Raw genomic sequence first — 27,268 nt, 5'->3', positions numbered from 1 at the left:
GACTTGCTCACTGATAAGCCTGGTAGTTTTCCTCCCACCACACCTCTCTTCAAATCTTTCTACTGCCCAAATACAAGGAAACTAGTACTTGTCCTCCATCTACCCTACCACAACTCTCTCTACAGCTCTAATTTACCTCCCCACTAGAAGCTGTGCTCTCTTCTCTCCAACTAAGGCTGACAGCCATTTCAGGATGGTCTGGAATTGATTTATCAGTTTGCAACAGTGTGAAACAACTTTTGTCTCCCAGTTTTCCTATGCCATAGCAATAACAGGATTTGGAATCCGGTATTCATGCTAATGTCTCTCTGTGATAGCCACACACAACAAAATATTGATGGCAGGTAAGGAAGTCACATAGCCTAGGGATTTCACACTTTCAGGTCAGCTGTAAAATGTTTGAATCTCTTGAGAAAGGCCCGAAAGTTCCTAGATGTTATGCACTTTCTATTTCAATTCACAACATGAAGATTACCTTCTTTGGGAGTATACAATTTCTTCCACTTAATTGAACATCCCACAAATACTAGGGGCCTCATTTATGAGAAAATACGCATTGCTGCGTGAAAGCAGTGATGCGTCACTTCTCCGTGCGCACTCCTTGCGACATGATTGATGCGTCATATTTACAATATGACGCATCATGTCGCAAGGAGTTACAGATACATCAGTATTTCTGACGTATCTGTAAGCAGAAAAGTGATGCATTGCTGGAGTGTGTCACAAAAGTGACACAACTCCAGCAATGCGTCCTTTCACATGGGGCAAGCCCCATGTGAAAGGGCCTGCGTCAGTCTTAAGCCTGCCATGAGGCAGGCATAAGATATTGACGCATTTGCGTCCTAGAAGTGGTGCAGTGAAATCTCATAGATTTCACTGCGTCACTTCCAGGACCCTTTCTAGCGTCAATACGCCCCCCCTTGCATTCATTATACCTGGTGTAGGTATAATGTTGCGCAGGGGTTTACAAAGTGACGCATCTACCTAGATGTGTCACTTTGTAAATATGGTGCAACAAGGCGCACTTTTTACGCCACTGGTGCGTCACAAAAAGGGACGCACCGGCGGCGTAAAAGTGAAGCACAGCCTCATAAATGAGGCCCTAGGTATCTTATGGTAAATCTTCCAACCACTCCTGATTTTGTGTTGGTGATGTCATCAGGCATTGTCTGGCTGTAGAGATAGAAACATAACAAGCCGGGGATTCCTAATGATGTCACAATGGCTCCATTACTGGAGCCTAGAACACTGCTGCTTCCGGATCTCAGGTGCAGGGTTACTTTCCTTGGCTTCTTGGAGAGAGAAGGTTGAAGCTCTGTTAGTTTGAGAGAAACTGTGATTTACTTCAACACACATGTTGTGAGTCTGAACTACATGCGAGTCAGGTAGGCCCTTTGACTTATGACTTCACATGCAGTGAAATTTAACTGGAATAGAAATGGAAAAAAATCCCCTGTAAATGTATGTGGCTTTTAACATTAAGATTCTTATGAGGGTTTTTACTACAAGAAGCATGACTAAAACATGTAAAATTCACATCCAGACACCAATAATGGTTGAACAAAGCACATCATCCCTGAAACAAATAACAATAACATGACTCATAATGTAGGATGAATATAGATAAATATTCAAACAAAATGTTAAAAATAAAATGTCATGAAGTCATATGAGCAATTGATGGTATTACTCTGAACAATGGGTTCCTTGTCCTCTGAAAGAACACAGCCTAGCAAACTTCTGAGCTACAATTACGTATGATGAGCACTCCACCACCTCTTTCTGTGAGCTGTGATCATCTGAGAAAGCAATGCTTGCTCCCAGTTTGCTATCACCTCTGCTGACTGTGCAGCAAGAACCTTTGTGACTTGTGAGTCTTTGAGAAATCGATATTCGAGATCTACTCTAAGTGGATAAATGCTGCCTTCGCTCCTCAGCAAATCCACTCCCTCTGAATAAACAGTGCTTATGTAATATCCCAAATTCCCAAGATTTGAGCCTAAGACCTCCATATTCTTTTCACAGCTCATGGCCTTTTTGCCCACTCACACTATTTGCTACCTGCCAGACCTCACTACACCACACACATACCTTCACAGAATCACAACCCCTGTGTGAGAAAGTCATCCTTTTGGCCCTGAGTGAGTGAGAAGGTATGTGAGTAGCTCTATAGGTGATTGACATTGTGTGAGTGGCTATATGGGTGTATCAGTGAATATATCAGTGGCTGTATTAGTGAGTGAGTTGGTGTATAAGTGGCTGTATTGGTGACTGAGTGAATGTGTGTGTAGACCTATGAATCAGCGAGTGGGTATGTAAGTACTGGTTGGGTGTGTCAATGGTTTTGAGAATGGTAGTTTGGAAGTTGGAGTGGGTGTATGAAAGGTTATATTGGGGTGTGAGTGGGTGTGTCAGAGATTCTGTGAATGATCTCATCAGTGATGTCATTTGAGATGTCTTGAATAATGTCATGAGTGATGTCACTGACCATGTCCTGAGTGATGTAATATTTAAGGTCCTAACTAGTGCATTGCAGGGCCGTAAGTTATAGTTAGCTCCGCTAACTGCAACTGCTGAATTTCTCTGGTTTTGTATGAGTGAAGCCTTTGCCAAACTATAACGTCTCTTTAACCTTTGTTTTTTTCAGTGAATTGCTAAGTTTTTTTATTCCGTTTCCTAACTGTAATGTCCCTGTAAGCTTTGGTTTTTTTTCAGTGAATTTCTAATGTTTTTAAATGCTTATTCCTAACTATAACTTCCATGTAACCTTTGTTTTTTTCAGTAAACGTCCATGGTTTTTCAACTAGTTTGTATAGTGATGGAGAAAGAGGATTGAGCCTCTGATCATCTCTCAGGAATCCCACTGTGTGGGACTTACAGGAGGTACCAGGACGGTTTCTTGACCCCCAAGGTCCCTGAGGAGTAAAGTGGACTTTGTCCACCAACCAGTAGTGGACCACAACCCGCATTTGCAGATTGGCGGAGCAAGGGAGCATGCCTGCCAAAGACCTCTCAGCAATCCTGTTGTGTGGAACTTACTAGAAGTAACAGTCGGGGACTTGGCCCCAAGGACGTCCTAAGGGCCAACTACCCCTCCTGTTACCCCCCCAGTAAGTCCCACACAGCAGGATTGCTGAGACCTGGTAGGAGACCACGCCCCCTTTCTCCACCACTCTACAAATGCGCCTCCTGGTGCACTACTAGTAGGGGGATGAAGTCCCCTCGGCTCTTGAGTGTCCTTGGGGCCAACTAGCCCTCCTGTTACCTCCAGTAAGACTGATAGAGCTAGATTACAGAGAGGTCATCAGAGGCCATGCCCCCTTTCTCCACCACTCTGAAAATGTGCCTCCTGGTGTACTGGTGCTTGGGGGAAGAAGTACACTTTAGTCCTGAGGCCCTCAGGAGGCTAGGGGACCTCGTCCCCAAACCAGCAGTGCACGAAAGGTGCAGTGTGCCTCTTGTCGGTGGTGGTCCCCGGGGCTGCAGGGGGAGCAAGCAAGTCCCCGCATTTCTATTCTGTTTAGCCCCAGGAAGAAGGCAGTGCACGGGTCTACAGGGGGGGCAGTGCGGAACCCCCTTTATCATTAAAACAATAGCCCTGGGGAGGTGGCAGTCCCCATGGATGAAGAAAGATGCCCAGGGGAGGTGGTGGTCCTTGGGAATTAGGCATTCTAGGAGGGGGGGCCTGTGTGCCCCCCTCCTACTTATTTACCGATGCCCCTAGGACCTGGCCCACCCGGGAGCCTATATTAAACAAAGCACTGGAGCCCACGCTTCGTATTTTTAAACATTTATTTCGGCTGGTGTAGGGGATCCAATGTGACTCCCGCAGATTTTAAAAAACAAATTTAAAAAGCTTTTTTAGCCCTGGGAAGTTCCTGTGGGGCCCTGCCCAAGAGGAATAGGTGGTCAGGTTACTGAAGTGGTGTTGTCAGAGGTAGAGAATCTTTACAGGGGGTATGCAGTCCTTTGTGTGGGTAGAAGACACAGCCTATTGCGCTGTAAGTGAGGCTGGGTCTAGCTGCTCCCTCCCATCCTGGCAGAATGGCCCATCAAGTCACAACTAAGATCCCATTTTGGGTGGCTGTCTAGGAGGAGTACACAAAGCCCAACTGTCACCCACCCCAGACATGTGATCAGAGACAGGCAGAAGGCGCCAAATGGGTAAAGTAAGAAAATGCCAACTTTATAAAAGTGGCATTTTCAGAATTGCAATTGAAAATCCAACTTCACCATAAGTGTGTATTTTAAATTCTGATTCCAGAGACACCACACTTGAAAAGTCTATCTCTTCACAATTGGAAATTACTGTTATAAAATGTAATAATTTAACCCCAATGTTCCTATGGGAGTGAAAGGCTTTGCAGTAGTGAAAAACGAAGTTAAGGCTTTTTCATAACCACGACATGGAAAACCTAAAAGTACAGGCCCTGCCTTTTAAATAAATTGCACCCTATATATATGTGTGAGAGTGTGTGTGTATATATATATATATATATGTGTGTGTGTGTGTGTGTGTGTGTATATATATATATATATATATACATATAGATATATACACACACATATATATACATACATATACGCATATATATAAATTTACTGAGGGATTCAACAAAACATAAAATAAAGATTATTGTACAGATTCTTTCTTTCTTTAATACAGCAGTACAGCCAAGAACTACTGCCAACACGTGTCTCACACTCACTAAAGCTTCTTCAGGGATCTCGTGTTACTTATTGTGGTTCAATGAGCTGAGAATTGGCATTTTCACCAAATCCCAAGTCGGTTGTTTCTGCATTACAATCCTTCAAATATAAATTAGATGAAGATTCAACATTTTGCCAATAATTCGTGATTCACCACTGAACCTCTCCAAATGTTCTGCAATTAAATGTTAGGAAGTAGTCTGAGTCAAATTCTTATCAGTGATATTTTTATGTGCATTTAGCCTTGTCGGTATGGAAACAAGATCAATCCCCCTTAATAAGGCATACATTGAACTCTCACAATACGTCTGTCCTCACATCCAGTTAAAATATACACACACACACATAATCTATCACAGGGGCACTGGGTGTCCTGCATTCATAAAATATCACTGTCACCCACACATCCATTCTGCCAATAGGAGGAGTGTAATGCTCCCCTGCAAGTCCCTTATGCCAACTACAATCCCTCCAAGAGACCTGCCCATTCCTTATTTTGATTCATCTACATACTTACTCCAGTAACTTATAAATGACCTGATTAGGTATTGAACAGCCTAGATGCCATCTTGAGCTGTTCTTACCATCTATTTCCTTCATACTTATACATTTAACTTGCAACTTGAAAAGCAACCAAAAATATGTTTAAACAATGACGCTGCAGTAGACAGAGAATAGTTGTGTCACAAGCAGGTGATGTTTTAGGGCACTATTCTCATATAGCAAAATGAAGCTGATTCCGTGTAACAAAAGCACTATGGATAGTTAAAAATCGTTTACAAGGTTCATAGAGCCAACATGTTTCATCCCAAGTCTAGACAATTGTTTTGATGAAAATGTGAATCCCCACAGTTTCTGATATAGGCCAATCCTTTTATGAAAACAGTAAATTAAGCTCTGGGTTTTAGGAATGAGAAGTGAGGAATTCTTTTGTGCAGCGCATTGCAGTGAAGGTGTTTTCTCATTTTATTTGGCGAAATGATATTGAAATATTTTGGTATTTGGGGATTTAGTATAACAACAGCATAGGTGAGAATCAAGTTTTCTTTTCTCCTCTCGCCTCCCCTGAACTGAACCCTGGATATAGAGATGATGTTCTTTCTCTTATAATCCCTTTTAGACATCAGAAATTATTCATGTTAAAATATAAGGTCGTAGTTCACAGACCTGACTTGAATCTCCAGTGTTTATAAAGCATATATTGTATACTGTTTCCTACTATGGGAGGCTATGCCACTGATCTCCGACTTTCACAACTCATGGAATCCTTTGCTCTAAAATTATTGTGACAACTGAAGTTCTTGACTCAACTCATTACTTTTCTTTCTTGATTCCTAGTTAATTGTCTACAGTCTAGTTGAGTGAACACCATCAACCACGGTTGAAATTTGAATTTTACTCAATTCAGGATGTCCAACAATGTGAGTTTTGATTTCATGTCTGTAATTGTAAATGAGGTATTATGCTTAATTGTCATTATCAGGGTTTGAGTTTCTGAAATAGAGATGAGTACTGCTATTTGGGTGAAAATTCACATGTTAAGGCCCAATTCTAAAAGAAGCTGCAGGTGAACAAAGGTAAAACATAAGACATGCAATGTTTTAAAACAGGAGAGGAAACAATATAGTGTCACCTATTAAAAACACAGGTAGCGAGAACAGTTTTTGTAGTGACATTTGTACTATGTTTTTGTTTGATGACTGAGAAATGATCGGACCTAAATATATGGGGCCAAATTTACAATCCCCATGTGCCGCCGGTGCATCTAGTTGCATGAGGCACTTGTGGCTTAGCCTGCTGAGTGATATTTACAAGCACAGATAAAGTCATCCTGCGTGACTTAACCTGTGCTCGTAAGTATCGCCCCAGTTCACGCAACTCTTTGTGTGTTAGGGGCTGGACATGGGTGTTGCTATGGGTGTTCCCACACAAAACCCATGTCCACTGATGCATTGCCAGATTTACAAGAAATTGTAAATCTGGAAATGTGTCAGAATGTCAGAAGGTGCCTCTTCCTGCACAAGAACAATCTCCCCATGACGCAGGCATCGTTGCACCACTGTGCAAGGATGCCTGCGCCGGCGCATTCAGCTGTTTGTGTGCCAGCGCAGGGGGAAGCAGAGAGATGCAACATACTGTTGTAAATATGTTGCATCCCTGTGCTTTGAAACTAACACAGTGCAGCACAGCACAATTACTTGCTGCATCACGCTGCGTTAGTTTCTTGTAGATCTGCCCCACGGTTTCTTCCCAACTTACAATGTTAGTTTAAAAGTTTGGGAGGATAAGTAGTGGGCAAAATATAGTGCCTACTTTAAAGTTTTCACTTTCATGAAAAGAGTTATCATTTGAGATGTTCTCAATTTTGTTGACAATCAATTTAGTTTCTCCCCCCCAAAAAATGGGGGTGTGATCTCTTTTCCATAGTTGTACAAACATCATTTTTAGTGCTCGCTCCACTACAGGCCTTCAATGTGAAGTGAAAGAGTTACACTTACAATTTACTTCCCCTTCAAGGCAGGAGTGAGATATAGTGCAGCTCACCGAGGAGGCTCAGAGAACGTGTAACAACACCGAATCAACCCCAGCCCACAAAACTACTCCTGACCCACCCACCAGCCAACAAACCAACCCCGACCCACCCCCTCCAGCCGGCAAACAAAAATCCGACTCACCCCCAGCCTATAAAACTATCCCAACCCCACCAGCCTACCAAACTACAACAAAACAACCCCCAGCCCAAAACTACACCCAGCACAAATAAACTCACTGCTTCCTGCAAGGTCTTATTGCTTCTGTCCGTAGCAGGCAGCAGCTAGTATGCATATTGCCTTAACCACACATATGCGTGCTTAGGGCATATGTGTGGTTAAGGCATGTGCTGTAGATCTAGCGGAGTTGGAACACTCATGGGTCTGACCACAGTGTTCCGACTGTTCCCCGACCATGGCATTTGAATATAGCGGATTCCCTTCAGTAGTCAGCTACTACATTTCAACGAGAAAATGGCTGAGCGGCACAGGGTGTAACATTGTATATCAATATGATGAAATGGTGAAATCTGGTTTTAGAGAGAAAGACCAAATGATTCTTTCTGTTTCTCTTGTAGTTCCGCATGCGAGCCCGCCTGAGGGCAGTAATCTGCTGCTGCAGACCAGTCCCTGAGGGAGGTAAGTGGTCGTTGTACCGGTGGCGCATGGTAACGCTCCATATTTACAAGGACAGGAAAAGCCACCCTGTGTGACTTTGCTTGTCCTTGTAAATATGACCCCTTTACACGCAGCACTTTGCATGAAAGGGACTTTCCATGGGTGTTGCTATGGGTGTTCACAATCAGCACCCATGGAACCAGACACATTTTCAGGTTCACAAGGAATCATAAATCTGGAAATGAGTGTGAATTCTACGCCTCCCCAGCGGAGGCGTACGGGGGCGCAACAAGGAGAAATGTATTAATTTCTCCTCGTTTTCTTTTCCTCTTTCTATGTGTGCTGCAATTTGCAGCACACATAGAAAGAGGAAATCACCTCTAATGATTGTTTATGTACAGGAAGGGTTCCCTTCCGGCACATCAACAATCATTGAAACAATGCCGTTTTTCAACTTATATTGGTGCTAATGCAGCACACATAGAAGTTGAAAAACAGCATTTCAGATTGTTTTTGTGCAGGAAGGGAACCCTTCCTGAACAAAACCAATCTCCCCACGACGCACGGCTCACGGCAGCAGTTTGTACGCCAGCGCAGAGGGAAGCACTGAGATGCGACATATTGTTGTAAATATGTTGCATCCATGTGCTTTGAAAGTGACACAATGTGGCTTGCATTAGGCACTGAGGGGCATATTATCAAGGACCGGTGTTAAAATTATCGCCATTTTATCGGGAGGAAACTGCAGATAAAACGGCGATAATGGGCTTGGGTTAATACCAGAACATGGGCTTCTATTGGAATTAACAAGGGCGTGTTATCAAGCCCATTATCACCGTTTTATCTGCAGTTTCCTGCCGATAAAACGGCGATAATTTTAACACCGGTCCTTGATAATATGCCCCTGGGTCACTTTCTTGTAAATCTGCCCCTGAGTTTTCCCCTTTGTGTGAGTTCTTTGATTGTTTATAGTTTTAATGAAATGAAGGGATGCATTTCTGTAAAAAGTACATTGTCAGCACAGAACACACTGTCCTTGAAGCTATTCTGTAATAATATAGCATGTGAAATGCAGGTGAATCAACCCCTCAATATTCAAGTACATGCGGATATGGAGGCAGCAGTCACTCAATGTTACAATGTATGGCGAAGTAGTGTGGCTCACTGGTTAGAGGCGGCAGACCCGAGAGCAGAGGACGGCCCGGGACCAGGGTTCGATTCCCAACGCGGCAGGTTTCTGGACCAGGGTCAGCGGACTCGATAATTCTCTCGCCTCGGTGCCCACTCTGATCAGCGATCACACTCGGCAACTCTGGGCACTAGCTTGCCTCATCTTCACTAACGGCCCCACCAGACCGCTGGCGATGCCTGGTCTCACCCTGGAGATACCCATTAAGGGACCATCTCTCAGGGAAGCCAGGAAGGGTTTCGCAGAGGTCGAAGCGCGGAGGTACCCCTTCGGGAGTGATTCCAGCGCTATATAAGCACACAATTAATTAATTAATTAATGGCGCGGGCATTGATCATTTAGTATTTCATTTCTGAGCGTGTTGGGCCACAGTCATTGTGGTGGGAGGTACTGGCTTCCACCTCGGCAGAATGGTCATTCAACAACCAAACACAGCACTGACAAATTATTGGAGCCTTATGGCATGTGTGTGGTAGGCTTGGAGGCCACTGGATCACCAGGCAAGATGGGCAAAGACGTTTTAAGGCATAGGCAAATTAGGCAATTGCCCAGGGCCCCACCTTCCAAGAGGCCCCATGGGAAAGTGAACTTTCTCACTATTTGATCTTTGACTATTCTTTTTCTCTATTAAAACTCTCTACCTCATGCAACTACTGACTCTTTTGACCGTATGTCAATTTAAGGACTTTTGGGGTCCCAGTCAGGACATATTTAATCTGTTATTGTGTGCTCCTGCTATAGTGTGACATATGATTTAGTATTGTTTGGTATCAATCAGGATTGAAATAGTAGGAAATGGGTAATACATTTCAAATTTGTACTGTACAGATGCCCTCAAATTATGTCTTACCCAGGGCCCCCAAATCCTTATGAGGACAATAAAGATGATCAAATGTAGTGTGGGCTGTGAACATGTGCAGCCAAATGCTGGTGGTGGCCTCAGAGCTACGTTAGACGGCAGGTGTCTTTGGAAGTACCAGGCTCACAGAGACCGAGGGACAGTGTATGCTGATGGCAAAAGGAGAAGCCTGAGCTCCCAGCAATCCTCACTCACTAATGGAATCTTTGTTCAATACGGACATAACATTACATAACTCCTAGGCTGTGGATAGGAGGTACCTAACCCCAGAAATATAAAGCAAAATGAACAGTTGTAGGCTGGGCCACCAAAAATGCTGACATTTTAGAACTTTCATAGATGTGGCAAATAGCTTCAGAAGTTATTGTCCAAAACAGTGACCTGGAGAAAATACATTCCAATGGGGAGCATAGGACCACGAACACAACTTGTAAGCCTCACTAACAAAATGCAGTGATTTGCCACATGGACAAATTAGAAGAACCTGCCATAGCAGTGCCTTCTTAATCTATATATATTAATCTCTTATATTTGATACAAAAGTCACAAACAGCTGCACCATTCCTGGGTAAAACAAAAACCCTTATCATAAATTCACACGTATAGTCACATAACATGAACAATTGTTCAGGTGTATCTGAAGTCTAGCATAGATGAGTTGAATTGACGATGCATGGTCCCCCATCACCCATCCTGACTCAAATATTCACATTTTGCAAACAGGGAAAGGCAGGCAACAACTATACAATTGGGGGAATAGGGAGACCCAAGCTGGAGGACCTTTTTCACCCGAAGCATTACAAGACTGTCAGTGAAACGTGTAGCTACCGAGTTTCAGGACATTTTTGTATCCATCTTTAAACTGATTAGTTTTCAAGCAAACATGGCTTTTAAACTCTAGTAGATTGATAAGTTATGTTATGTTATGTTAGTTTATACTATGTAATTATATTTTATTTAATGTTATCATTTCAATCAGCAGCAACTTGTGGCATGAAGGGAGGACCATCTGAGGAGCCACTTTCTTCAGTTTGTGCAGACATATGGGACTCCGTAATCGAAATTGACATTCAATCTAGAGATACTTGTGCCCTCAAACTAACCCTAATTTCTGACCAAAGGCTCTTTGTGATTAGAAAATGCAATTGCTATCCTTTTGGATAGGTTAGAGAGCTCCTGGACATGCTGTCTTGTATGCCGGGGGCTTTAACACAGCATAACATTTGAGGAGTCTCATTATAAAAATGGAGAGTAAAAGCTCTAGAATTTATCATGATAGGCTCTTTTATTACGTCTGCATAGTTATGGAAGCTTTGTTGGGAGTGCTAATTCTCTTTACATTTCCCTCCGTAGGCTTCCTCCCGTGCAAGGTGTAGTTCAAGCAGTTAGATTTACATAGAAGTAGGATACAGGAAATAACCAAACCTGAGCAAGACAGTCTGCCTTTCTCCCACAGAATGCTCCGAAATAAAATCAAGCACTCTATCACATAAATTCAACACATTCAAGATGAATCTATGATCAGTTATCATGGGGGCCTCAACTGCACTTAGGAAACCCCACACAATTCCAACAGAACACATAAGACGGAACATGTTTCACAAACTCAACACAGACAAGATATGTAATTTAGCTGGCCAGCATGTGAGTTACAGTAGCCCTACTGATTACAAAACTCACAGAGTTCCACAACATATTAAATAGAACACCACCCACATATTCAGTATGCCACACACTGCAGGCATGCAGAATGATGGCTATCACAGTAGCTCCTCCAACAGAAAACATTAGCATACATTGAACACAGATTCAGATACACTATACAACCAACATCACCAACATTACAAACACTACACACACAGCACATACACAGAAGCACATGCTCACCTATACTGAGCTATTTAGAGAATGTATGCGCTATTGGTGAACACATACAGCCTTAACTATCCAGTTCACCCAAAGTATGACCAGCCCACAATACCAGTAACACATCTTTACTCCATAAAGCAGAGGCTGGTCTGATTTGTTAACACTTGCATCACGTGGAAAGCCACCAGTTTGCGGACAGCACCATAGGACAAAGCCAAAGGCAAAATGTGCACTATGCAAATGCTCTAAATATAGTTTAACATGCACATAAACTAAGCTGTCTCTGATACATTTGAATAAATATAAAATATGAGACAACCTATAGAGCAATGATGCAAAACACCAAACATTTAGCTTTGTATCTCAATTTAGGTTTTGAGTTTAGAAAAGGGTGATATATGAAATGTATGATGGGAAGCTTTCCAGTAGATCATTGGAGTTGATCATCAACATTTATTAGAAGTGAGCAAATAATTCCACCATTATTTTTCTATATCATTTGGTCCCCTTTCCACATATATGTTTTCACCTTTTAGGCCTCGCCCCATTTTTTTGGTACCTACTGGTTCTGGGTGAGGTTAAGCGGATATATTTTGTCAAGTGACCTGGTGTTCACTTCTTAGACAGGACCTACTGTCCCCCCACCTGACCTAATCGTTGCTTTCTTCTTAATGAAATACGTGTCATTTGTCAACCTGGATATACAGGGCCCTCTGGGAGCCACACCTACCTACACATTGTCTAATGCTGCTTCATCTTACTGCTCTTGTTTTCAGCATCTGTTACCCCTTACACTACTTAACTTCTGTTCTGACAATTTTGACTTGACTTTTCTGATCCTGACTTGAATTTTCTGATCCTAATGAATTATCAGCCCACTTTTGTCATGCAACCGCTCTCCTCAAATTACCCTTTACACTTCATGGTGACTTGCCAAGGTAAAATGAGCACTGTGCAAAACCTCTCAAACAGATGAAGAGATGGCTAATTGCTACCCACCATTAAGAGCTCTATGGCATGCATATGGCATGACTCCATGGCATGCATATGATAGTATGCCATGTGCCAGCCACTTGACTGATGCATCAGGTAAAAATTTCAATTGGTTGTTCCCCTTGCCCCATAACCTAGAAAAGAGAGTTTGTACTTTGTTTAGGTCTCTTTAGCTGTGTTGAAGACATATTGAGCACTACAAAACATTGAGTAGTCTTTGCGTAAGTTCCTTGCTCCTGATTTGTTGTTTTTCTCACTTCTCTGTTACTGCTTTGATAGCTTTCCTCGCTATTCTTGTGATTGTCGCTCATCTAATCCTTTTCTTCTCACTCTGTTTTGATTGCAAGACATGACCACTTTCACCACAGGCATCAGATCTTCCATTGCAATGCATATGAAGTAGTATTTTCTCTTCTCCTCTATCTCTCTCTGCTGCCACATCTTCGGCCACCACACTCTCTTTGCTCAAACTACCCCATCAGCACGTTCTTGGCTCTCCAGAAACCTCGGGCTCTTAGCGCAGCTCACTGTTTTGTTGGCAGGTGGTTATCTTAAAAAGTTTTCTAACCATTCCAAGATGGCTGCTGTTGCTTGCATATGCACATGCATGCATGACAGACATTTCCTAAAGGATTTCTGATATGCTTTAAAAAAATCCATTTTAAGATGGCTGCCATGGATGTGTGTGCATGTGCCGGGATCATCTTTGAATGGATTTTATTAAAGCCTAAGAAAATCCATCCAAAGCCGACTGAGCTGTGAATTCTGCATCCACAGAAGTCATCTAACGTTTTTTTACCGCCACCACTGGTATTTTACTGTGTCAGTTGGTACAAAAATATGCTAAATTACCTAATGCCAAGAATACAAAGAGCAAATATAAATTTGCTCTAGACATGAGTTATGACATGACAAATGATTCAAGTAAATAAAGACTGAAGGGTAATTTTACACATGAAGACATACAGTTTTGTTTAAAGTCTCATTTCGTATCAAATCTGGGCCTTTGCATACTCTTAAAACAACTACAAATGTCTGATATTTTTCTCTTGGAAAGGTGACAACCCTATTAAGGGATAGAGATTTATTGAAGTTGCCAGTGCGGCTTTACCAGCAGATTCAAGCACATACATCAAGAACATAACACTTTGTTAAGTTAAGTTTTGCTGATTAGTTTATGGGGAATTTCATCCGCTAAATGCACTGTACAGAGTTTTGATGCAGGTATCTGCTGTTGATATATTCTGTCTAGTCCTGGAGGTACTGTTGATTTCACGTGTAATTTTATATTTCACTACAATCTTTGCCAAATACAGGAAATGTTCTACCATATTGTTCTGCTGATTCTCAAGATTGTACAATGCTGGAATTTTGATGTATTTGTATGGATTTCCTAATGCCGGAAGGTTTAAACTCTCAATAAATAAAAAAGTTTTTTAAAAAAGAGAATGAGTGAATGAATTTAAAATGTATATAGCGCTCAAATGCCCAAGGGCATCTAGGCGCTGCAGCGGAGGAAAATGCCGGAGATGAGTAATACATTTTGGTCGAGAAAAAACAGGTTTTCAACGCCTTTCTAAAGGAAAGTAATGTTGGTCATTTTTTTATGGGTAACGGAAGTGTGTTCCTCAAATTGACAGTGTTGACGAGAAAGCTACTTCCTCCGCAACGCACTCTCCTAAATTTGGGCATCCGAAGGAGTTTGCTCTGAGCTGAGCGAAGTGTTCTGCCTGGAAGATACCATAACAGATGCTGTTTCAGGTATTCGGGTCCTGTCCCCTGAAGAGCATTGAACGCTAAACAAAAGGCTTTAAATTCAGCTCTCTTTTTCACCGGTAGCCAGTGTAATTGTTTAGGCCTTGGGACACCGACTGGAATTTTGGACAATTCAGCAACATCCTGGCAGCGGAGTTTTGAACCCGCTGCAGTTTAAGCAAGTGCTGTTTCTGAAGGCCCAGATAAAGGGCGTTTCCATAGTCCAGTCTGGCCAATGCAAAGTTGTTACCAATGTTTTTACTGCAGCTGGGGGGATATAAGGTTTCACCTTCTGAATTAGTTTCAGAGTTGAATGGTTTGATATTGGAAGGTGAGACTGTCATCGAAGATGAAGCCTAGATTTTTAGCTTTATTCACTGGAGTGGGAAGTATTCCCATAGCTGGGGGACACCATTTCTGAGACAAAATTGTGGAGTCTGAGCCCAGCAGAAGCACCTCTGTTTTACTTCCATTAAGCTTTAGGCACTTTGCCCGCATCCAGTGATCCATGCAGGTCATACACTGATTAAAGCTGGCCGCCGTTTCTTCCAGATTGCCTGAGATGGATACTACAATCTGGGTATCATCGGCGTAGGACACTAGCGAGAAGCCAAACTGCCTGATGACGTCAGCTAGGGGGGTGACATACTGCTTGAACAGCGTAGGGCTTAAAGATGAGCCCTGCAGTACCCCACAAGGAAGTGAAAAAATGTTTCAAACAAGAATCATCAATCTGAGCCTACTGTCGCCTATTGTTAAGGTAGGATTTGATTAAGCTTAGTGATAAGCTTGAAACTCCCAACTTCCGAAGCCTTAGAATGAGGATTTCATGGTTCACGGTGTCAAAGGCCGCTGAAAGATCCAAAAGGATCAAGGCGGGCTTTGCACCGGAAGCCAGCATAGAGCGAAGCTCCTCTGCTGCCATGACCAAGGCCGTCTCCGTACCATGCCCTTGCAGGAAGCTGTATTGTGAAGAGTCCAGCAGATTTTCGGAGGAAACAAAGACCGTAAGTTTGAGATTTATGATTTTTTCCAAAACTTTAGCTGGGAACGGAATCCTTGCTATGGGTCGATAATTATTGTGATCGCTGGTGTCTAGGGTTTTTCAGCAGGGGGAGGATGGAGACCTTCTTCCAAGCCTCTGGGAAAATGCTGGACTTAAGGATCTCATTGAAAATCAGACAGAGTTGCTCGCTGATCTCATCAGCTGCCTGTTGGAATATTTTAGGGGGGCAGGGGTCGGATGGAACCCCTGCTTTCACCAATCTGACTATCTGCAAAACCTGTTCTTCATTTGGGGGGATAAAAGCATTCAAGCCATGGCCAGGATGTCGCGTAGGTGAAGAGAGTTGATTCACTTGAAGCTCATTGCCTTTTCCACTGAAGAAATCATAGATAGAAAGCTCCTTGTCCCTAAAAGAATCTGCGAATTGATTGCAGAAAGTAGCATTGCTATTCAGTGCTAGTGGGGTGGGAAGTGTCACTAATTCCTTTAAAGTTGAGATAAGTAATTTACTTGAGTTGCCCGCCTGCTCAATTTTTCAGAGAAATAGCTACTTTTTTTCTCCAGAATCATCTTTTTATATTCGGTCAGTGACTGTGAATAAACCGTTTTTTTTGGTTTCCGTATAAGTTTTTCTCCAGCGCCTTTCGGCTTGTCTGCATAGTTGCTTCTGGATGCGCAGTGAGTCACAGACAAAGGTTCTGATTTCTTCAACCATTTGCTAGTAAATGTTTTTTCTGGAGCTAGAATACTTACCGCGGTTGCTATCCAATTAGTAAAAATATTGGTGGATGTATTTACTTCGGGCATTAGAGTCGGTTTAGAGGCAGATAATGTTAATTGCAGCTGCTGTGGACTGATTTCCTTCCAATTTCTCCCTTTGAAAGTCCTAAGAGCAGAATGAGGACAAGTAAGATGATGGGGTGAGGTAAGTACCAACCGAATGGCCTTATGATCAGACCGTGGGATTGGCAACCTCTCCTGTACTTTCAATTAAGGATTAGATATGAATATTCCATCTAGGGTGTGCCCATCCTTATGGGTAGGATGCTTGATCAGTTGTTCCATCAAGACTCTGGCCATCAGCTCTAGAAGCAAGATTTTATATTGGTCATTTATATTTTCTAAATGGTAGTTGAAGTCACCTAAGATAGAAAATTCCTGAAAGTCAACACTAGACTCTATGATATGACCTATTGTCTCTACAAACTTGTTCTTAGCCCCTGGTGGTCTATACAGCAGTATGCCATTAAATATATAGTTTTCACTGATGGTGATTCTAAATGAAAGCAGTTCACAATCAGGACCGCTTCCTTAAGTAGAGCTTTTCATCGACAAGGTGTCCTTGATAATAATCGCTATTTCCCTTCCCCGCTTATCCTGTCTGCCAATCCTGATTAATAAGTATTTTTGGGGAATGGCTAATGATAGCTCCGGATCAGATGTTCCATCTGCCCATGTCTCCGTGACAAATGCCATATCTATATTGTAAGCTTCCAGCAGCTCGGCGAATTCAATGTTGTGTTTAATTAAAGAGCGTGTATTTAGGAGTAGGCCCTGGAGGGACTTTTGCAAAACTGTTTGCGGGTAAAGGACTTGATGCGAGTTAAAGCTGCATTTCGTTTTGGTGAAGAGGAACTTCATGTCACACAGAGGGCACACCTTAGGCTCTTTCAAAGGATCGAGTTGCGGACAGGAATCCTTCATCTGGGGGTTAAGACTTACAAGAGTATCTCTTGTATATTTTAAACTTGGGCCCAAGATCAGTAAGGAACTGACAGGGGGTTGGCCCCGGGCCTGATCCAGGCGCGGATGGGTGCAGACAGGCTTGCCTTTGGCGTGCCAGTGGCGCGTCCTCTGCGCATCCGCTCTGGCATGCTGCTTAAATAGCAGTGAGTCAGGCGTCTCGCGCACACATCAGTTATTTCCAACCCGGAAGTACTAGTCAGGTATTTCTGATAGATACATCTGCCTTGTGGATTCCTCACCTTGTGAATATCCCCCTTGCGCCAGCAACGTTCGGAAAATTCTTTGTAGCACGCCGGCGTGGTCGACGTCATAGGAGCACGGCACTGCGCGCGACTCCGTCTGACGTCACCGACTCCTCATAAGGCCCACGTCAGCGTGATGACGTCAGTTCCCTTTTTTCCGCGTTGTCGACGCTAACGGTTTCTGGGATCTTCTGCGATACTTTGAGTATCTTGTTGCTATTTGGTGTTACTGTTTCTCTTTTGAGATTTTCTTCTTCGTCGAGGATGTCGTCGAGGAAGACGGGGTTCAAGCAGTGTGGTTCCTGTGCCCGAATGATGTCGATCCCTGATCCGCATTCCGACTGTCTGTGGTGTCTTTGGTCGCACCATGATGTTAAGAACTGTCGTTCCTGCTTCAAGATGAACCCCAAGGCCTTGCGAGAGCGGGAGGTGAAGCTTCTTCTTGCGAAGGTGAAAGAAAGAGAAGCTGGAAGGTCTTCGAGGTCGGTTTCCAAGCGCTCGAAGTCGAGGCAGATGTCGCGTTCAAAGTCGAGGTCAAGGTCAGCTTCCAGGTCGAGGTCCAGAGCGAGGTCGAGATCCAGAGAGAGATCGAGGTCTGGATCCAAGTCGGCTTCGGGCCATGCTTCGAGCTCCTCGAGGAAGAAGCATAAGAGGAGTAAGCATCGCTCTAAGCATCACTCTGGCAAGGAGTCTTCGGATTCGAGGAAGAAGTCTCATAAACATCATAAGGACTTCGTGTCTCCTTCTCCGGCACAGTCTCATGTGGGTTCTCCTGTTCAGGAGCAGGAACCGGATCTGGAGTCGCACCATTCTTCGGTGCATGATGAAGAAGAGGTTCCTCAAGCTCCGACTCCGGATGTGGAGCCTGAAAATCAAGAGGGCCAGGGTGCACCTTTGCCGGATCAGCCTCCTTCGGAGCGGCCGTTGGGTTCGTACCCTCCCTTTCCTGGTCCAGGTCAGGATCCCTCGCAGTTTTTAAATGCCATGTTTGGTGTTTATGCGAGGGCAATGTACCCCACTGGCGCACCAGTAGGTCCCATGGGTCCATTGTCTTTTAATTTGGGTGTGCCTCAGGCTTATGCCCCGGCCGCCTTTATGCCGTTTATGCCGACGCCTTGTGCTCCTTGGCTCGGTACGGCGCCGCCGAGGTCGTCGACTTCGCATGCGGCTTCGCCTGCTCCGGATCGACCTTGTGGTGATTCGGACCGTGGTGCTTCCTGTCCTCAAGCTCCTCGTTCGACGTCGGCTCCGGCTCCGTCAGAGTCTTTGCCGGATCCATCTACTTCGGTCCGCATGGAATGGTCGAGGCGCAGAGCTCAACGCCTCTTGGAGGAGAAGGAGTATATGGATTCCGAGGTTGAGGAAGGAGAGCTACAAGATCAGGGGGATTGTTTTGAGGACCTCCAAAGCGCTAGTTGCCTGGAACGTTCTCCTGAGTGGGGTTTGCCATCCGTTTCGGATACACCATCCAAGGACGTTGCACCCTATCACGTCATGATTAGGAAGGCTGCGGATTTGCTCGGCTTGACTTTGCCCACTGTTGGGTACAAGCCCAACATCCTCACGGAGGTTTAACATTCGCCTTCTTCTATTATAGAGCCTACTCTTCCTTTCACTGACGCATTGACTGAGCCTATAAAGGAGGTTTGGAAGAGGCCTTTGACCGCTCCTGCGGTTTCCAGGTCGGTGGCAAGGCGTTACAGGGTGGCTCCTGGTGACCCTGAATTTCTTTCCTCACATCCTTCTCCGGAGAGTCTGGTGGTGCAGGCCGCTTGTTCCAGTAGGGCTGCAGGTTCATTCCCTCAGGTGCCGGCAGACAAGGACTCTAAAAAATTGGACCAGTCTGCTAAGAAGATTTTCTTCTCAGGTAGCATGGCTTTAAAATCTACTAATGCTACTTGCCTGTTGGGGAGATATGTTCATGCATTGATGGACTCTGTGAAACAACTCTCATCTAAGCTTCCAGAGGATGATAGGAAGAACTTTAATGAAGTGGACTCCGATACTCAGGCTGCAGCCCGTATGGTAATACAGAGTGGCATGGACACGGTGGACTCTGTTGCCAGGATTATGGGCTCTACTGTTGCTACCAGAAGGGCCACATGGCTTAAATCTTCTGATTTTTCAACTGATGTTCAGTCTACCTTGTTGGACTTGCCATTTGATGGGACAGGTCTCTTTGGTAAGAAAGCTGACGTGGCCATGGAGAGATTCAAGGACAGCCGGGCGACGGCGAGGTCTTTGGGCCTTCAAGCAAGGGGTTCTGCAACTAGGAAGTTTAGGGGATTTGGCAGATCCACTTTTCGTTCCTATAACCAAGGTCAGCAGCAGCAGCAGCGACAGAATCCTCTGTATAAGACCTACAGAGGAAAACAAAGGGGCCGAGGTCGTGGACGCCAGGCCTCCTCCTCCTCCACTTCCTCTAATAATCAACCCCCTCCCTCAACAGCAAAGCAGCCCTAGATCCGCCATTCTGGATCATGTGGCTCCGGTGGGGGGTCGGCTTACTCATTTTCTACGGGATTGGGAATCGGTTACATCAGATCTTTGGGTTCTCAATCTCGTAGAAAATGGGTATGCGCTTCCTTTCCAGGAGTTCCCTCCCAATTACCCTCCTTGCCAGGGTTATTGTTCGGAGAACCACCTGCTTCGCCTGCAGGAAGAAGTCCTGGCTCTGTTCAGAAAAGGTGCGATAGAGTTGGTGCCAGAGCAGGAGAGGGGTCAGGGGTGCTACTCCCGGTATTTCCTGATCCCCAAGAAGGATGGCAGGTTGCGTCCAATCCTGGACCTCAGGATTTTGAATCTCTACCTCAAGCAGGAGAAGTTCAAAATGCTCACACTTGCGCAGGTTCTTCAAGCGCTGTTGGAAGAAGACTGGATGGTGTCAATCGACTTGCAGGATGCGTATTTTCACATCCCAATCCTGAAGTCGCACAGGAAGTATCTCCGTTTTACGGTGGGATTGCAACACTACCAGTTTGCGGTCCTTCCGTTTGGTCTTACTACTGCGCCTCGAGTTTTCACCAAGGTGATGGCGGTGGTGGCAGCACATCTCAGGAGGTCGGGGATTCCTGTGTTCCCTATCTGGACGACTGGCTGATCAAAGTGGAGTCGCCCGAGAAGGTGCTTCATCACCTGCAAGAGACATCGCAGCTGTTGTACAGGTTGGGTATTTCGATAAACGTGCCCAAATCTCACCTGGTGCCCTCCCAGCGCAACCTGTTCATAGGTGCGTTACTGGACACTACTGTATGTCGTGCATTCCCTCCTCCTCAAAGGATTCGCGACATTCAAGAAATGGTTCCTTTATTTTTCAATGGAGCGGTTGTTCCAGTCCTGAAGGTCCTTCGCCTGCTCGGTCTGATGGCTTCTTGCATTCTGTTGGTCAACCATGCACGCTGGCACATGAGGGCACTCCAGTGGTGCCTCCGCAGGCAGTGGTATCAGCACAACGGAGATCTCGGGGAGTCAGTGAAGATCTCCAGAGAAACTGCAGCGGATCTGTCTTGGTGGGGCGTGGAAGGCAATCTGTCACAAGGAAAGCCTTTTCAGCTACCACCATCGGTGGCCACGGTGATGGTACACAGACAAAATATCGAGATTTAAATATCGATATACAATTATATTGAAGTTTAAATATCGATGGGACAAAATATCGAAGGTAAGTAATATCGACAGTCTTAATATCGATATTAGTATGATATCAGTAATATCGAAGTTTTAAATATCGATGTCAATAATATCGAAATAAATAACTTCGATGTTACTAATATCAATTTTTAAATAAATTTAGTGTATATTATATTGTATTTATTATGTTTTATTATTTATTTTTAATGTAATTTAATTAAATATTGTCTTTTACTACTGTAGCGGGTTGTGGGTTTATAGGGGAATAGGGTGGGAAGTAATTTAATTATGTTAAATTAATTATTAATTAGTAGGAATTATTAATTAATTAATTGAGAATTAATTTTTAATTAATTTTAATTAATTTATTAATTGATAAATATGTTCTGTAGCGGGTTATGGGTTTATAGGGGAATAGGGTGGGAAGTAATTTAATAATAATTAATTAATTAATATATGTTTGTACATATTTTAATTAATAATGAATTGGTAATTAATTTATATTAATTAGTTAATTAATTAATATAATTGTTTACATATTTTTACTTATTAATTAGTTGGTAATTAATTATTATTAATTAGTTAATTACATTAATTAGAGTAATTTTTTTATATATAATTTTTTGTTATTCTTAATTAATTAATTGGGAAAAATTATATTAATTATTAAATTAAATTAATTACAGCTAATGTGCTAATATATTTACTTTATTGTTATTGTTAATTAATAATTAATTGGTAATTAAATAATATTAATTATTTTTGGGTAAAGGAGTATTTTTAGAGTTCAGGGTCAGTTTTCAGTTTTTGGGTAAAGGGGTATTTTTAGGGTTCAGGGTCAGTTTTCAGTTCTTGGGTAAAGGGGTATTTTTAGGGTTCAGGGTCAGTTTTCAGTTTTTGGGTAAAGGGGTATTTTTAGGGTTCAGGGTCAGTTTTCAGTTGTTGGGTAAAGGGGTATTTTTAGGGTTCAGGGTCAGTTTTCAGTTTTTGGGTAAAGGGGTATTTTTAGTGTTCAGGGTCAGTTTTCAGTTTTTGGGTAAAGGGGAATTTTTAGGGTTCAGGGTCAGTTTTCAGTTCTTGGGTAAAGGGGTATTTTTAGGGTTCAGGGTCAGTTTTCAGTTTTTGGGTAAAGGGGTATTTTTAGGGTTCAGGGTCAGTTTTGGGTTTTTGGGGTACAGGGATATTTTTAGGGTTCAGGGTCAGTTTTGGGTTTTTGGGGTACAGGGACATTTTTAGGGTTCAGGGTCAGTTTTGGGTTTTTGGGGTACAGGCGTACAGGGTAAAAATAAAAAAAATATACTTTAAATCAAATGAAATAAAAAAAAAACATTACATTAAATTAATAAGTGTTTTATTTATTTTAAATGTATATGTATTAGTTTTAATTTTGTTTTAATATTTTTATTTCATATTTGTAAAATTATATGTATTTTAAAATTATTTTTACATTATTATTAATACATTTAAAAAAACGATATTTTTAATTTCGATATTTTTGTACTACGATATTTATTTTTCGATATTTTTGTACTTACCTTTATGAAGATATGACTCCAATATTTTTGATGTCGATATTTTTGTGCCGATATTTTTGTATTTCGATATTCTGTCTGTCGATATTATGTCAGACATTCCACGGTGATAACGGATGCATCCACTCTAGGGTGGGGTGCTCATCTGGGGGATCTGGAGGTCAAGGGTCTTTGGTCTCCAGAGGAAAGGTTGCCTCACATCAACCTTCTGGAATTGCGGGCGATACGTTTGGCGCTCAAGGCCTTCCTCCCTTCCCTTCGCGGTCAGTCGATTCAAGTCCTGACGGACAACACGACCGCGATGTGGTACATCAACAAGCAGGGAGGAGTAGGGTCGCAGTGTCTCTGCAAAGAGGCTCTGCGTCTCTGGTCCTGGGTTCAGGATCATCAGATTTGTCTGATGGCAAATCATCTGGCCGGAGTTCTGAACGTTCGTGCAGACGTTCTCAGTCGGCAGTTCTCTGCCGACCACGAGTGGAGGCTTCACCCGGAGGTTGTTCACGACATCTTTCAGATGTGGGGGACTCCTCGGGTGGACCTGTTTGCCACTTGCGAGAATGCACACTGCCCGTCATTCTGCAGTCTCCAGTATCCGATGCAAGGAGCGTTGGGGGACGCGTTTCAGTTGAGCTGGGGAGGCCAGCTCCTTTACGCGTTTCCTCCCATACCCTTGATTCCTCTGGTTCTGAGGAAGATTCCCCAAGACCGGGCCCAAGTCATATTGGTCGCCCTGGATTGGCCAAGAAGGGTGTGGTACTCGGACCTTCTCCACCTCTCCTCTCACCGCCGCTCCGTCTCCCTCTCAGGGCAGACCTCCTCTCTCAGATGGAGAGGCAGGTTCTACACCCCCACCTCCAGACATTACACCTTCATGCCTGGAGATTGAACGGGGCAACCTGCGTTCCTTTTCTCTCCCTCACGATGTGGTGGATGTCATTCTTTCTGCCAGGCGTGACTCCACCAAGTCCATCTATTCGTATAGGTGGTCAAAGTTTGTCTCTTGGTGTAGGGAGAAGGATGTTGACCCATTGAAGGCTCGTTTGTCTGACATTTTGTTGTTTGCTCTTTCTCTGGCACGGCAAGGGTTTGCTGTTGCCACAGTCAAAGGATATCTTTCGGCCTTATCGGCATTTCTCTGTTTGCCGGATCAGCCCTCTCTTTTTAAGTCTCCTGTAGTATTAAGATTTTTGAAGGGACTCACTAATAAGTTCCCTCCTTCTCCCTTTATTGTTCCTCATTGGGACTTGAATCTTGTGTTAACTTATCTGATGGGTTCTCCGTTTGAACCCTTGCACAAGTGTCCCATGAGGCTTCTTTCTTTTAAAACGGTCTTCTTGGTTGCAATTACCTCGGCAAGGAGGGTAAGTGAGCTTCAGGCTCTTAGTTCCAAGCCCCCGTTCTTGTCCATTCATGCTGAAAGAATTGTTCTCAGGACCAGGGCTGCTTTTCTGCCTAAGGTGGTAACTCCCTTCCATCTAGGTCAATCCATTACCCTTCCTACATTTTATCCTCCCCCACACCCTTCCAACGAGGAGGAGAGGCTTCATCGCTTGGACCCGAAGAGAGCGGTTAGTTTCTATCTTGATAGGACTAAAGACTATTGTATTGACGATCAGCTCTTCATGGGTTTTGCTGGCTGCAAGAAGGGCAGAGCGGTGCACAAGCGCACACTTTCCAGGTGGATTATCCTCTGCATCAAGATTTGCTACTCTCTGGCGGGTAAGGACCCTCCTGAGGGTATTAGAGCTCATTCAACTAGAGCGAAGTCTGCAACTTCTGCATTGTCTAGAGGTGTTCAGGAGGGACGGCCACTTTGCGCGCTCTGTTCTCCAAGATTTCCTGGTATAGCAGAGTGGTCACCCTCCTCCGGGAGTGGGGACTGCTGTGGGACTCTATTCACAAGGTGAGGAATCCACAAGGCAGATGTATCTATCAGAAGAACAAGTTACTTACCTTCGGTAACGCTTTTTCTGGTAGATACAGTATCTGCCTGTGAATTCCTCACTGACCCACCCGCCTCCCCGTTGTCCACTCTGCTATACCTGGGTTTATGTGCAAATGTATTTATGAATTTGTATTTCTGGTATTTTATGCTTTTGCACTTTTAGTGTTTTTGGATTGCGTGTACTGTGTACATTGTATATATGTATATATTTGTTGGTCCGTCCGGGTGCCTCGAAGGCACGGAAAAAAGGGCGGAACGGACGTCATCACGCCGACGTGGGCCTTATGAGGAGTCGGTGACGTCAGACGGAGTCGCGCGCAGTGCCGTGCTCCTATGATGTCGACCACGCCGGCGTGCTACAAAGAATTTACCGAACGTTGCTGGCGCAAGGGGGATATTCACAAGGTGAGGAATCCACAGGCAGATACTGTATCTACCAGAAAAAGCGTTACCGAAGGTAAGTAACTTGTTCGTCCGGTCCTCAGCCCTTCGCAACAAACGGCACAGGCCACGGCAGAACGGGCGGGGAGGGAAGATCACAACAGCTGCCACCCTGATTAGCAAGCTAAAATGAAGTGCCGGTAAGCATGTGGAATGAGGTACAAAAACCAATTACGATCCTAGCAGGTGAAGTAAAAGTCTAAAATGAACACAAAGTGTCAATCTCAATGCAGTTTTTAAAAACAGCAGCAGGGCAAAATGATAGGTGACAAGACCTACCGCTGGTGTTCTTGCGTCCACGCCGGCATGCTGCTTAAATAGCAGTGAGTCGGGCGTCTCGCGCACACATCAGCTGTTCTCAACCCACAAGTGCTAGTCAGGTATGTCCTGTCCTTTAGCGCTCCCCAACAAACGGCACAAGCCGTGGCGGAACGGGGCGGGGACGGAAGATCACAACAGCTGTCACCCTGATTAGCAAGCTAAAACGAAGCGCCTGTAAGTTTTGTGGAATGAGGTATAAAAAACAATTATGATCCTAACAGTTGGAGTAAAAGTGTAAAATGAACACAAAGGGCTAGATGTAGGTAAATCTTATTTACCGATTCATAAATACTGAATTTTACCGATTCGGTATTTATGAATCGGTAAATAAGATGTAGGTAAAAATTCTATATTTTTTACTGAATCAGTAAGATTCGATATTTACCGATTCGGTAAATACCGAATTGGTATTTGCTATTGTATCCTATGGGCCTTTAAGCCCATAGGATTCAATAGCAAATACCGATTCGGTATTTACCGAATCGGTAAAAATACCGAATTGCAAAGGGGGACAGGGTGTCACTTTGACACCCTGTTGCACCCCTGTAACTGGCTTGTGCGCCATGTGGCACACATACATGCCCTTAGGGCATGTCTGTGTGCCACATGGCACAGGTGTACATGCACAGATGTGCATGTACACAGGGATTCGTTATTTACCATGCAATTGTATTACATGGTAAATACCGAATCCTGAAATGCCTGTAGCACTGTTAAAAGTGCTACCTACATCTGAAAATACAGATTCGGTAATTTTACCGATTCGGTAAAATTACCGATTCCGAATCTGTATGTTTTTTAAGCCCCTCCATCTCCATAGCCCAATACCGGTCGGAAACGGCCGAAAATCTGTATTTTCTGCCATTTCCGACCGGTATTGGGCTACCTACTTCTGGCCCAAAGTGTCAATCTCAATGTGGCAAGACCTACCGCTGAATTCCAGATATAATCAATCTGTAAGAAAATAACATGAAACATAATTGCACTAGCACCAATGCATCTTGGACAAGTGTCTTTTCTTTAATATTTCATGCAAATTTTGCTGCAAGTTAAAAATATCTTGTGACACTTTTTTCTAAACTTCTAAAAAATGTCAATTAACTTCTGTTTGGGCATTATTTATACATGTGTCTGTTTCTCTGGGTTGTCATTACAGTTCGACTGATGGAATCTGTCCGGCACATGGACATAAACATCTTTATGGCTTTTTTGCATACATCTGCTTCTGCAAATTCAAATGAGAACATCTTGTTATGTTGTAAAATCCTGGAACATCGAAAAAAGGTAACTGTGATTCTTCATTGCTTTACCGGGCATTCTAGGGAATAAGAGGCAATGTGCTTCATTTAAACATGTGGTTGTCTCATGGTATGATATATATTATGTATGTGAGAATTTCAGAGTATTATATGATATGGCAGTAGAAGCCTTCTTGTGGAATACAGTCACAAAAACTGTCTTGGGTCCAGTCAAGCCTGTTTGTATCACCTTTGTTCAACCCTGGGTATCTGGGGCTTCAAGCAGCAAAGCTTGACAAAGGAACTTAGTGTAAATCATTTATCAGCACCAAACAATGGAATAAGAAAGTCACACAAGAGATACAACAATACTTGATGAAAATAGAACATATTTTTATACATTTTTAGAATCCATGTTCATCAAATTTCATTGGAGGTTCCAGAGATATGTATTTTGAAAACAATAAAAAAAACTTTCAATACAACCCCAAAACAGCACTGGTCAACAAAAGTTTGTACATTTTTAAATGTTTAAAACAGTTAGTTTGTCAACTTCAGCCTGACTTAAGGTCACTTTGGGCAGTGACCTGGCCACCAGACCCTTTTTCAGTTCAGTTCCAGCCTTTAGAAAACAACCACCATA

At 43.5% G+C, this 27,268-nt stretch overlaps 1 protein-coding gene across 1 annotated transcript in view; it reads left to right on the top strand.

The window, feature by feature from the left end:
• The first annotated feature begins 6,119 nt into the window (after window positions 1-6,119).
• The window catches only part of LOC147683405 (maestro heat-like repeat-containing protein family member 1), a 150,366-nt gene continuing 129,217 nt past the window's right edge, over window positions 6,120-27,268 (top strand). Inside the window, exons 1-3 of the mRNA XM_086943845.1 lie at window positions 6,120-6,131; window positions 7,820-7,880; window positions 26,544-26,671. Coding sequence (XP_086799971.1) covers window positions 6,120-6,131; window positions 7,820-7,880; window positions 26,544-26,671 — 201 coding nt within the window. The remainder of the gene's footprint in view (window positions 6,132-7,819; window positions 7,881-26,543; window positions 26,672-27,268) is intronic.

The sequence above is a fragment of the Lissotriton vulgaris genome, chromosome 11, assembly GCF_964263255.1.
Source record: "Lissotriton vulgaris chromosome 11, aLisVul1.2, whole genome shotgun sequence".
NCBI lineage: Eukaryota > Metazoa > Chordata > Amphibia > Caudata > Salamandridae > Lissotriton > Lissotriton vulgaris.
The sequence above is the reverse complement of the archived record's forward strand: the minus strand, read 5'-3'. Positions and strand labels throughout refer to the sequence as shown.